Consider the following 12,878-nt stretch of genomic DNA (forward strand, 5'->3'; position numbering starts at 1 on the left):
GGTCTGCATCCCAGAGTGCTTAAGGAAGTAGCCCAAGAAATAGTGGATGCATTAGTGATAATTTTTCAAAACTCGTTAGATTCTGGACTAGTTCCTGAGGATTGGAGGGTGGCTAATGTAACCTCACTTTTTAAGAAGGAGGGAGAGAGAAACCGGGGAATTATAGACCGGTTAGCCTAACGTCGGTGGTGGGGAAACTGCTGGAGTCAGTTATCAAAGATGTGATAACAGTACATTTGGAAAGCGGTGAAATGATCGGACAAAGTCAGCATGGATTTGTGAAAGGAAAATCATGTCTGACGAACCTCATAGAATTTTTTGAGGATGTAACTAGTAGAGTGGATAGGGGAGAACCAGTGGATGTGGTATATTTGGATTTTCAAAAGGCTTTTGACAAGGTCCCACACAGGAGATTAGTGTGCAAACTTAAAGCACACGGTATTGGGGGTAAGGTATTGATGTGGGTAGAGAATTGGTTAGCAGACAGGAAGCAAAGAGTGGGAATAAACGGGACCTTTTCAGAATGGCAGGCGGTGACTAGTGGGGTACCGCAAGGCTCAGTGCTGGGACCCCAGTTGTTTACAATATATATTAATGACTTGCATGAGGGAATTAAATGCAGCATCTCCAAGGTTGCGGATGACACGAAGCTGGGCGGCAGTGTTAGCTGTGAGGAGGATGCTAAGAGGATGCAGGGTGACTTGGATAGGTTGGGTGAGTGGGCAAATTCATGGCAGATGCAATTTAATGTGGATAAGTGTGAATTTATCCACTTTGGTGGCAAAAGTAGGAAAACAGATTATTATCTGAATGGTGGCCGATTAGGAAAAGGGGAGGTGCAACGAGACCTGGGTGTCATTATACACCAGTCATCGAAAGTGGGCATGCAGGTACAGCAGGCGGTGAAAAAGGCGAATGGTATGCTGGCATTTATAGCGAGAGGATTCGAGTACAGGAGCAGGGAGGTACTACTGCAGTTGTACAAGGCCTTGGTGAGACCACACCTGGAGTATTGTGTGCAGTTTTGGTCCCCTAATCTGAGGAAAGACATCCTTGCCATAGAGGGAGTACAAAGAAGGTTCACCAGATTGATTCCTGGGATGGCAGGACTTTCATATGAAGAAAGACTGGATGAACTGGGCTTGTACTCGTTGGAATTTAGAAGATTGAGGGGGAATCTGATTGAAACGTATAAAATCCTAAAGGGATTGGACAGGCTAAATGTAGGGGGATTGTTCCCGATGTTGGGGAAGTCCAGAACGAGGGGTCACAGTTTGAGGATAAGGGGGAAGCCTTTTAGGACTGAGGTTAGGAAAAACTTCTTCACACAGAGAGTGGTGAATCTGTGGAATTCTCTGCCACAGGAAACAGTTGAGGCCAGTTCATTGGCTATATTTAAGAGGGAGTTAGATATGGCCCTTGTGGCTACGGGGATCGGGGGTATGGAGGGAAGGCTGGTGCAGGGTTCTGAGTTGGATGATCAGCCATGATCATAATAAATGGCGGTGCAGGCTCGAAGGGCCGAATGGCCTACTCCTGCACCTATTTTCTATGTTTCTATGTTTCTTAGAGAAAAGATCAAAAGACAGCAGAATTTAGTCATTCAGCCCATCAGGTCTGCTCTCCCATTCAATCATGGCTGATTTAATTCCCTCTAAATGCCATTTTCCTGCCTTCACTTGTAACCTTTGATGTCCTTACTAATCAAGAGCCCATCAACTTCCACTTTAAAAATACTGAATGACTTGTCCTCCATAGTTGTCCATGGCCATGAATTCCACTCTGACTAAAGCAGTTCTCCCATTTCTGTTAACAAAAGAATCTATGTTTTCTGAGGCTGTGCCCTCTGGTCCTTGACTCTCCCACTACTGGGAACATTCTCTGCATGTCCACTCTTTAGGCCTTCTGATATTCAGTAGATGTTAATAAATAAAATTGTAAACAATATTTTTTCAAAAAAAAAGAAATTGTGCTTTTTTTGCAGGGAAGTGTGGAGCGAACCTTGAAGGTCGATGAAGGGAATTCTGCCCAGCTTCATGATGCTGTATTGGACAAGTCTAAATTGACCCTCGCTATTGATTACTTGGGCCATAGTTGGACAGGAGAATATAGCATCAAAAGCAACCAAACTGACATTGAATTAATCAAATTTAAAACATACGATGATGAAAAGAGTGAAATAGACATTGCAATCCTTGTGACAAGCAACATTGGATACACTTTATTGACATTGCATAGTCCATATTGGATGATAAATAAAACTGGGAGGATGCTTCAGTATAAAGCTGATGATGTCCACCATAAGCATCCTTTGGATTACAGAAAGCCTTTGCTGTTTTCTTTTGGATCGAAATGTATTTTCCAAAAGAACAAGGTAGGGTGCCTTTCTTTTTCACCTGAGGAAGGTTTAATGCTGATTTATCTTTATTTCCATAATTATTATTTTAAATAGTGAAATAACAAGTAGATGGTACTTTTTATCAAAGGAATATTTAAGTTGGAAGAGCCTTTATGGTTGGGGGTGTGAAGGCAACTATGACAAAAGTGCACGCATGTCAGGAAGCTGCAGTCCACTTCTGAATTTCTCTTTCATCCAGTCACTTCAGTAGAGTCGTATTGTTTATTGTTAAATGATAATTGCTCATTTGGATCATGAGGCACAGGACTGTACTGTTGATACTGACATTCTCCAACCATTTTCCCTCTGTCTCATTTGATGACTTGATCATGTATATTACAGGAAAGGTTACTTCATGTGGCCCTTGAACATCAGGAGAATATACTGAAGTGTGCCAATTTGTTCAATGTTTATGCCACTTTATCCCAACACTAAACTATTTGAACTTTTCAGATTGGAGAGTCCTATTAAATATGTTGAATTTGTGAGGAAGGGTACTATCCTATACAGTGGAGCTAATTAGATTAGTATGCAGGAAGTAAAATGATAAGGTGCAGTTCAATTAAAAAGTCCCAGCTTCCTTACTATACTCCTGCCTGTGCATGAACAGCCCATTTTTTGCAGTTCATGGGTATAGAACTTTACAAACCTTTAATATCATCGGAGTAAGTCATAATCTCAAAGTTGTTAACCCATTTGTCCTTTTTGCATGCCTGAAAAGAGTACCTGAATAATTTGGATATTAACCTTTGATACTGAGAACATTATAGGAAAATTAGATTAGAAGTTCCAAAGGTAACAGTCTTGGTGTCAAATGAATGAAAGAATCATTAAATCATAGTAGGTGATCATGTGTCCTACCCCCTTAATGTGTTCAGGTCATTTCCACTTGGTCCATTGCATTGGTGGATCTGCCTTCTGCAGTACTCATCTAGGTCCGCTTTAGTGGAGAGCATTTCTGCTTCCACTGCCCTTCTGCTGAACTCCAGACACCTGCCAATCCATCAGGATTGTTCATGTCCTGCAGTCTACTTCCCAATTAAGTAATTGGTTCTGAAATATTTCAATATGCTGAAATTTGGATTTTAAATGTTAATTTTGCTTTATTACAATTTGTCCTCTTAAATACAGTTTTTAATGCTTTAATAAAGCATTGAATTTTAGTTGTTAATTAAAATTACAAAGTGAAATACTATATACTTAATACCTACTTCGTCTGTTATTGAACAGCAATTTTGAATGAAGTGATCCAAGAAGACCATTAGACGTACAGAAATCTCATTTTGATGTTTGGCATTTAATATTTTAAAAATAATTAAACTCCAATTAAATGTTAAATCATCAAATTCCTGGCATTTCTACCAGTCAAGTCAAGGACATGAAGAACATTTTCTTCATTTTTCATTTTCCTGATTTGGTTTTACAACTATAAACTTTGTAGCTTTGTGTATCATACTTGCATTACTTAATGAAGGTTTGATTTCTCTTATTTTAGAACATGGTTTTTCATTATTAGTGTGGTATATTGATTTTAAGATTTCCAAGTTTTTAAGAGTAAGTTTACTTGTAAAATGTGCAAATATATACAATATTATGCCCTATTTTATCCCCTTAATGGAAAGAACTTGGATTTTGTGTGGTACTCTAAAATGTATTATGAAGTAATTTGACAGTTAGTTCATTGTTGTAGGGATATGTGACAGATGCTTTGAACGAAGTCAGTTAGTATAGTTGCGCCATTGCTAAATGACAAAATTGTATCTGTTTAATAATTTAATAACAGGTTCAACTAAAGATAACGGACAGCGAATTGTCAGATTGGTTTTCTCTGGACACTGTGGGTAGTTATGGCTCTGTTAAATGCAAAGGACCAAAAAAGGATTATCAGGTAAGATATTATCATACGCTTACTTAAAACTATGACCCTTGACAGCTTTATATATATTTGAAGGTATGGATAAACTACATTAATCCATTAGTTAAAAGCTCAATGCTGTTTTCTCTTAGTTTTCCGGATAAAGCCTAACAACCTTGAATTACACAGTTCAAATGATGTCTGTAAAGAGTGAAATAAAGTTCAGGTTTCATATCAGCAGTCCGTCTTTAGATTAGCTTGGTTTCTCCCTGTATAACTATTACATGATTTGCCAAATATTTTCAGCATTTTGTTTTTTTGTTTGCAGTGAATTTTATGCCTTTTAGGTAAATGAGAGAAAAAACATGCAGTTTATGAAAATTATTTGATCAGGAAGGAGTTTTTATCCCTATGGGTTCTTAATTAGTATTATGTAAGTTCCAAAAAAAGCAAGTAAGGAATCTTTTTCATCCGTTGAAGTCTTATTCCCATTTCCAATTTCCTTGAAAAGATGGTGATGAGTTGCTGCATTAAATTGCTGAAATCATCCGATGAAGGCATTACCACAGTACTATTTCGTAAGGAGTTCCAGAAACAAGGTTACTTTTCTGAGGCAAACAACATGCTTTTGAGAAGTAAACAATAATGTTGCCATGTGTCTGTAGAGCTCATCTTTTTGATGGTGGCATTTAGGGAGGTGTTGTCCAGTGTATTTTGGAGGTTGTATGAACTGTACCTAAAATGTGCCAGTGATCAAAGTTCTCAAAACAAGTAGAGTGAATTTTGTCACATTCCTTGCAGGTGGTGGATAGGCTTTGCACTGTCAAAGGGAATATTACTTGTTGCTGGAACCCAACCTTCTGACCTGCTATCACAATTATCTGAAAACTTCACCTAACAATACTAAAATCCAGCTTTTTATCAGTTTGGAACCTCAATTGAGGAATTCTGTAGTTGATATCTGTTGCCCTAATTCTAGAGCTGTGGAAATGAGCATTTTCTAACTGATGACAAGTGGGTCTCCATGGAAACAAGAAACCATAAGGAAAATAAATGTGTCAACTACTTACGGCATGATTCAGTTTTTTTTATCCTTTTCTAATCATGAGCAAAATCGATTCTAATCAGAAGGTATTTTTCTAGGTTGGTGTGAGAATAGACACCAGTAGCTTCAACCTAACAAAAATTGTAACCTTCACACCATTTCACATGATCATCAATCGAACAAAATACAGGATAGAAGTGACTGAAGAGTGTGATGCGAAGTGGCTCAGTATTGATTCAAACCAGGTAATTTTGCCCTTGTTAATCCATCTTGTCATTATTTTGACAGAAATTACTTGGAAAAGTTGATATTTGCAGGGCATGAAGAACAAACGTAGTCATAGTCACACTTTATTGATCCCGGGGAAAATTAGTTTTCATTACAGTTGCACCATAAATAATAAATAGTAATAGAACCATAAATAGTTAAATAATAATACGTAAATTATGCCAGTAAATTATGAAATAAATCTAGGACCAGCCTATTGGCTCAGGGTGTCTGACCCTCCAAGGGAGGAGTTGTAAAGTTTGATGGCCACAGGCAGGAATGACTTCCTATGACACTCAGTGCTGCATCTCAGTGGAATGAGTCTCTGGCTGAATGTACTCCTGTACCCACCCAGTACATTATGTAGTGGATGGGAAACATTGACCAAGATGGCATGCAACTTAGACAGCATCCTCTTTTCAGACACCACCGTCAGAGAGTCCAGTTCCATCCCCACAACATCACTGGCCTTACGAATGAGTTTGTTGATTCTGTTGGTTTCTGCTACCCTCAGCCTGCTGCCCCAGCACACAACAGCAAACATGATAGCACTGGCCACCACAGACTCGTAGAACATCCTCAGCATCGTCTGGCAGGTATTAAAGGACCTCAGTCTCCTCAGGAAATAGAGACGGCTCTGACCCTTCTTGTAGACAGCCTCAGTGTTCTTTGACCAGTCCAGTTTATTGTCAATTCGTATCCCCAGGTATTTGTAATCCTCCACCATGTCCACACTGACCCCCTGGATGGAAACAGGGGTCACCGGTGCCTTAGCCCTCCTCAGGTCTACCACCAGCTCCTTAGTCTTTTTCACATTAAGCTGCAGATAATTCTGCTCACACCATGTGACAAGGTTTCCTACTGTATCCCTGTAGTCAGCCTCATCTCCCTTGCTGATGCATCCAACTATGGCAGAGTCATCCGAAAACTTCTGAAGATGACAAGACTTGTGCAGTAGTTGAAGTCCGAGGTGTAAATGGTGAAGAGAAAGGGAGACAACACAGTCCCCTGTGGAGCCCCAGTGCTGCTGATCACTCTGTCGGACACACTGTGTTGCAAGCACACGTACTGTGGTATGCCAGTCAGTTAGTTAAGAATCCATGATACCAGGGAAACATCCACCTGCATCGCTGTCAGCTTCTCCCCCAGCAGAGCAGGGCGGATGGTGTTGAACGCACTGGAGAAATCAAAAAACATGACCCTCACAGTGCTCGCTGGCTTGTCCAGGTGGGCGCAGACAGCAGGAAGACGATGGCATCCTCAACTCCTAGTTGGGGCTGGTAGGCGAACTGGAGGGGATCTAAGTGTGGTCTGAGAATAGGCCAGAGCAGCTCCAGAACAAGTCTTTCCAGGGTCTTCATGATGTGGGATGTCAATGCCACCGGTCTGTAGTCATTGAGGCTGCTGGGGCGCGGCGTCTTCGGCACAAGGACGAGGCAGGACATCTTCCACAGTACAGGAACCCTAAAGCCTAAACCCTAACTAAAGTGGTAAAAAGAGTATGTAATAGAGATAAAACTAGCTAACTTAGGCAAATTGCCTTTTTCCAAGCTCTGTTTCTATTGTGTACCATGTGTTTTTAAAAAATTTAATGCATTCAAAATTCTATTATATACTATATATGTGCAGTTGAAATTTGTAGTGAAGATTTTTTGTTTAAATTAATTAACTGTATTGGAAGAAATGTTTCTCATATGTAGTTGTTTTAATTGGACTTTGATTTTACAAAAATGATCATTTCATTAACTGTAGAGCTTAGCTCACTTTTTTATTTGACTGCTCTTATAACCGGTATTTTCCTATAACAATGCTCCTATTTTCATGTTAGATTGAGAACCATGTACAGTAGCTCTTCTATATTTGTTCTCCAGTTTTCAGTTTGCTAAATATAATTTATTTTGATAGATTTAATTTTTTCATGTTAATTTGGTTGCATCCATAGTCAAATTGAGTAAAAGAGTCTCATTGATTAAATGGAACGTAGAACCAATTGAAAAAAAGAGATGAAGCATAGACATTTGTATCCTACTTTTAAAACATTTGTATCCCTTATGAAGTAGTTTGTTGTTTCAATTAGTGCATCCCCTTCTGGCCTGCCAGAGGTTCTGAAAAGTTGGTCGTTCGAGTTGAAGGATGCAGTGTGCAACCACAAAAATTTTACTTCAACAAACAAGAAAATTGTCTTTTACTTCGTCTGGATAATAAGGTAAAATGGTACATTAATAATACATGTGTAAATACAGGTCTTTTAATGAATAAATGTGTGAATTTTTTAAATCAGAGGAGATTATGTAGGCCCAGCACAATCCTTACTGATCTGATTTGACACAAATGACGCATTTCATTGTATCTTTCAGTGTGCATGTAACAAAAAAAACTTATCTAATATAATCTTTAATCATCTCATTCTGGTTCCTTAAATTAATAACAGGTTATGCCAACAAATTTCCATTAGTTTTGACAAAAGTTGGTCGTTATGCATGACCGTTTTGCCAATATGTATTGTCCCTGTGTAGGTTTTCACAACTAAAACGGCATGAGGTGTTTTATGTTTAAGAAAAGCCATAACAACTCATTTATTGTCCCTCAAAACACAGAAGCATAAAGCACAGTAAAAAAATTTCATGTAGTTAGGTCATCATGTACAGGCCACCCTCTTAAAGTGAACCCCAATTCCATATTGGTTGTAGTAAATTATGCATGTTTCCACCCATTACGTTACCCTGCACCTGTTAGTTTAAAATGTCTTTCCATACTGTTTCCTACTTGTCTATGATTTTATTTGACTTCCAGAAAAACTTACGAATATTCAGCCATTTGCTCTTTGAACCTGCTGCCTCTCATCAAGATAATAGATGATCTTTCTCTGCATTTTATTTCACTGTTCCCATATTTCTTTATTTCGTTAACATCCAGAGATGTATCAACATTTGTTCAATCTTTTCTCTGTCTTGTAACAAAAGAGTCACTGCTGTGAGCTGAATATGCTCATTTTATCATCCTTTATTCCATCTGTAGCTGAGGGTAATGACATTTCCTAAAGCCATTGAATCTTGTAGTTCAAAAATGAAGTACTACAGATGCTGGGAATCTGAAGTAAAAGCAGAAAATTCTGGAAACACTCAGCAGGTCTGGCAGCATTCGTTAAAAGACAAAGTTAACATGATATCTTGCAGACACTTTATTGGAACTGGAAAAATATAGTTTTAAGTTGAATAGCACATGGTGAAGGGATGAAGAAGACAAAGAAATGTCTCTGAAAGGTTGAGATCCTGATTGTCATTGTGAAGACGTAAGCACGAGGAATTCTGCAGTTGCTGGAAATTTGAGCAACACACATCAAAGTTGCTGGTGAACGCAGCAGGCCAGGCAGCATCTCTAGGGAGAGGTACAATTGATGTTTCGAGACCCTTCGTCAGGACTAACTGAAGGAAGAGCTAGTAAGAGATTTGAAAGTGGGAGGGGGAGGGGGAGATCCAAAATGACAGGAGAAGACAGGAGGGGGAGGGATGGAGCCAAGAGTTGGACAGGTGATTGGCAAAAGGGCTATGAGAGGATCATGGGACAGGAGGCCCAGGGAAAAGAGGAAAGGGGGAAAAAACCCGGAGGATGGGCAAAGGGTATAGTCAGAGGGACAGAGGGAGAAAAAGGAGAGAGAGAGAGAAAGGATGTGTGTATATAAATAACGGATGGGGTACGAGGGGGAGGTGGGGCGTTAACGGAAGTTAGAGAAGTCACTGTTCATGCCATCAGGTTGGAGGCTACCCAGACGGAATATAAGGTGTTGTTCCTCCAACCTGAGTGTGGCTTCATCTTTACAGTAGAGGAGGCCGTGGATAGACATATCAGAATGGGAATGGGATGTGGAATTAAAATGTGTGGCCACTGGGAGATCCTGTTTTCTCTGGCGGACAGAGCATAGATGTTCAGCAAAACCATCTCCCAGTCTGCGTCGGGTCTCGCCAATATATAGAAGGCCATATCCCAATTTTCGCCCATTCTTCCTTGCAAAAGGCTTTTAGTTCTGTGAGATTCCTGGGCCATCTTGCATGCACTGCTCTTTTGAGGTCTATCCATAGATTCTCGATGATGTTTAGGTCGGGACTGTAAGGGCCATGGCAAAACCTTCAGCTTGCGCCTCCTGATGTAGTCCATTGTGGATTTCAAGATGTGTTTAGGTTCATTATCCTCTTGTAGAAGCCATCCTCTTTTTATCTTTGGCTTTTTTACAGATGGTGTGATGTTTGCTTCCAGAATTTGCTGGTATTTAATTGAATTCATTCTTCCCTCTATCAGTAAATGTTCCCCGTGCCTCCGGCTGCAACACAAGCCCAAAGCACGATCGATCCACCCCCATGCTTAACAGTTGGAGAAGTTTCAAAGGAACATCTAAACAAGCCTGATGCATTTTGGAAACAAGTCCTGTGGACTGATGCAGTTAAAATAGAACTTTATGGCCACAATGAGCAAATGTATGTTTGGAGAAAAAAGGGTGCTGAATTTCATGGAAAGAGGGGGAGAGATTTGAGTCTTCAGGTGAGCTGACGCCATCGATCTTCTCATTGTCCTTTGAAATCCTTTAAAAGTCACCGACTGTGACTTTAACAAAGGGGACCAGTTTTCTGCGGTGGAGCTATCACCCGGGTGAGGATGGACACATGGACAACTCCCCACCAGTCAATCCCTTTTCTCTTTCCACTGCAGGAGTGACTGATCGATCCTCCAAAACCCACTCTCCTGCGGGCACAACAATGCTTATTCGGTGTCCAGAACTCGTGTCTGAGGTCTATCATCTGACCTCCTATTTTATCTTCCTGTGCTGAGCATCAACTGTCACTCAAATAATTCCTCCTTCCTCTCTCTATGTAAGAAATGCAAGCAGGCAAAAGTCCTTGCAAAGTATCAACAAACTGCCGAAAATCATAACATGGAATGTCCATTAAATAACACCCTCGGTCACCATAGCGACTTATGAGCTGCTCTGTGCCATCTCTCTCTTCAACTCAGCAGAAATCCAAAAATTATTTCCAGTGCCTTAAAGTGACAGTCCAAAAGTTAGTCTTCGTTAGTCTTCGTGTCTCTCTCTCTCTCTCTCTCTCTTTTAAAAACAAGTTGTTGGTGTTAAATAACTCTCTTTTCAAAAGCACAGTTAATAGGGATAATTCAGGACCCTGTCCAGTATGTTGTGCGCATTCAAATATAACACCTTCAGTCCTGTATTCACCCTTTTCGATTTTGTCTACATTTTGCGTTGCAACTCATCTTTTTTACTGCAGTTTCACCCTATCGTCAGCCTCTTCTTGCTAGGAGTCTCACTGCACATTGCCTCAGTTTGTAAACCAACTACCTCATCTTAAGCACTATTACTCAGGTTTCCGTCCTCCTGCCATATTATTTGGGTCCAAATTAGGTGATTGGGGTCCTTAATGATGGGCACCACCACTCCTCAAAGATAACTTGGATATTACAGAGGCTAGTACACATGATGGAGCAGTCTAATATTACAATTTTCTACAGCTTACTTCAATCCTGTGCAGTAACTCCTTCCCATACTAAACTGTGATGCAGTCTATCAGAATGCTGTTCATCGTATATCTAAGTTTTTGAGTGTTTTAGGTGACAAGCCAAATCTCCTCAAAATCCTAATGGAATGTAGCTGCTGTCTTGCTGCCTTTATAGCTGCATCAATATTTCAGGACAGGTTAGGTCCTCAGAGAAATTGACACGCAGGAACTTGAAATTGCTCACTTTCTGCACTTCTGATCCCTCTCTGAGGATCGGTTTGTGTTCCCTCGTCTTATACTTTCTGAAATCTAAAATCACTTCTTGCTCTTACTAATGTTGAGTGCAAGGTTGTTGCTACGACACCATTCAACTAACTGGTACATCTCGCTCCTGTACACTCTCTTGTCACCATCTGAGATTTTGCCAACAATAGTTGTATCATCAGCAAATTTATAGATGTCAATTAAGCTGTGTATAGCCACACAGTTATGAGTATAGAGAGAATAGAGCAGTGGGCTAAGCACACAACCATGAATGCGCTAATGTTGATTGTCAGCAAGGTGGAGATGTTATTACCAATTCGCATAGATGGTGGTCTTCCAGTTAGAAAGTCGAGAATCCAATTGCAGAGGGAGGTACAGAAGCCCAGGTTCTGTAACTTTTTGATCAGGACTGTAGGACTGATGGTGTTAAATGGTGAGCTATAGTCAATAAACAACATCCTGAGATAGATATTTGTAGTGTCGGGTTGATGCAAAGACACATTGGGAGCCATTGAGATTGCGTCTATCATAGACCTGTTGTAGCAATAAGCAAATTGCAGTAGGTCCAGATCTTTTTGAAGCAGGAGTTGATTCTAGCTGTGACCAATCTCTCAAAGCATTTCATCACCATAGATGTGAGTGCTACTGGACTATAGTTGTTAAGGCAGCAGACACAGCACTTCTTGAGCACTGCCATTTGGTTGGCACCAGTCTTCATAGCCTTACCAGATACTCTACCAGGGCTGCCTCCTTGCAAGGGTTCACCCTGAAATCACAGGGTCACTGGGTGCTGTAGGGATCCTCATAGCTATGGTTTTATTTTCTCTTTCAAAGCAAGCATAAGAGGCGTTGAGCTTGTCTTGTAGTGAAGCATCACTTCCATTCATGCTACTGGGTTTCGCTTTGTAGGAGGTAATGGCTTGCAAGTCCTGCCAGGGTTGGCATGCATCCAATGTTGCCTCTAACCTTGCTTGGAATTGTTTCTTAGCTCTTGAAGTAGCCCTCTGCAAGTCATGCCTGGTTTTATTGTATCACCCTGGGTTGCCAATCTTAAATGTCACAGATCTAGCCCTCTGCAAGACTACCAGCCTCCTGGTTCATCCACTGCTTTTGGTTTGGAAATGTACAGTAAGATAGCTTACAAATCAGCAGACTGCTGAAAACTCAGGTTTACCTTTGTCAATTGAAAGCGTATACTTTATCAAGCTGTATCCCAATCTGCAGTTTGGAGACAATAGCATGATAATGACTGTTGTATATTAGATTAGAAGCAGTACAAGTGAATTCCTTTTTCTCTGGAATGGACTGTCAAGTCACTGGATAATGGGATGGAAAGAAGTCGGTGAATAAGGTTTGCATTCCCTGGTGTGTATGAGAAAATATCAGAAGACGGTCCATAATTAAGACTGTGGTACCTCTTCCCAATACATCTGTGGCATCTCCTGATGTCCTCCACTGCTTCAACGATTTCAATTTCCTGCTCCTAACCCCAAATATTAAGAAATGTATTGATCCATCTTGAATGTACCTGACACCTGAGCCTCC

General features: G+C 40.4%; 1 protein-coding gene across 3 annotated transcripts in view; it reads left to right on the forward strand.

The window, feature by feature from the left end:
• Window positions 1–12,878, forward strand: part of vps13a (vacuolar protein sorting 13 homolog A) — a 300,950-nt gene that overhangs the window by 193,861 nt on the left and 94,211 nt on the right. For all 3 annotated transcript variants that reach the window (XM_072281554.1, XM_072281557.1, XM_072281556.1), the window contains exons 48-51: window positions 1,985–2,374; window positions 4,182–4,286; window positions 5,397–5,543; window positions 7,643–7,771. In XM_072281554.1, coding sequence (XP_072137655.1) covers window positions 1,985–2,374; window positions 4,182–4,286; window positions 5,397–5,543; window positions 7,643–7,771 — 771 coding nt within the window. The remainder of the gene's footprint in view (window positions 1–1,984; window positions 2,375–4,181; window positions 4,287–5,396; window positions 5,544–7,642; window positions 7,772–12,878) is intronic.

This window comes from Mobula birostris, chromosome 17 (genome assembly GCF_030028105.1).
Source record: "Mobula birostris isolate sMobBir1 chromosome 17, sMobBir1.hap1, whole genome shotgun sequence".
Classification (NCBI taxonomy): Eukaryota; Metazoa; Chordata; class Chondrichthyes; order Myliobatiformes; family Myliobatidae; genus Mobula; species Mobula birostris.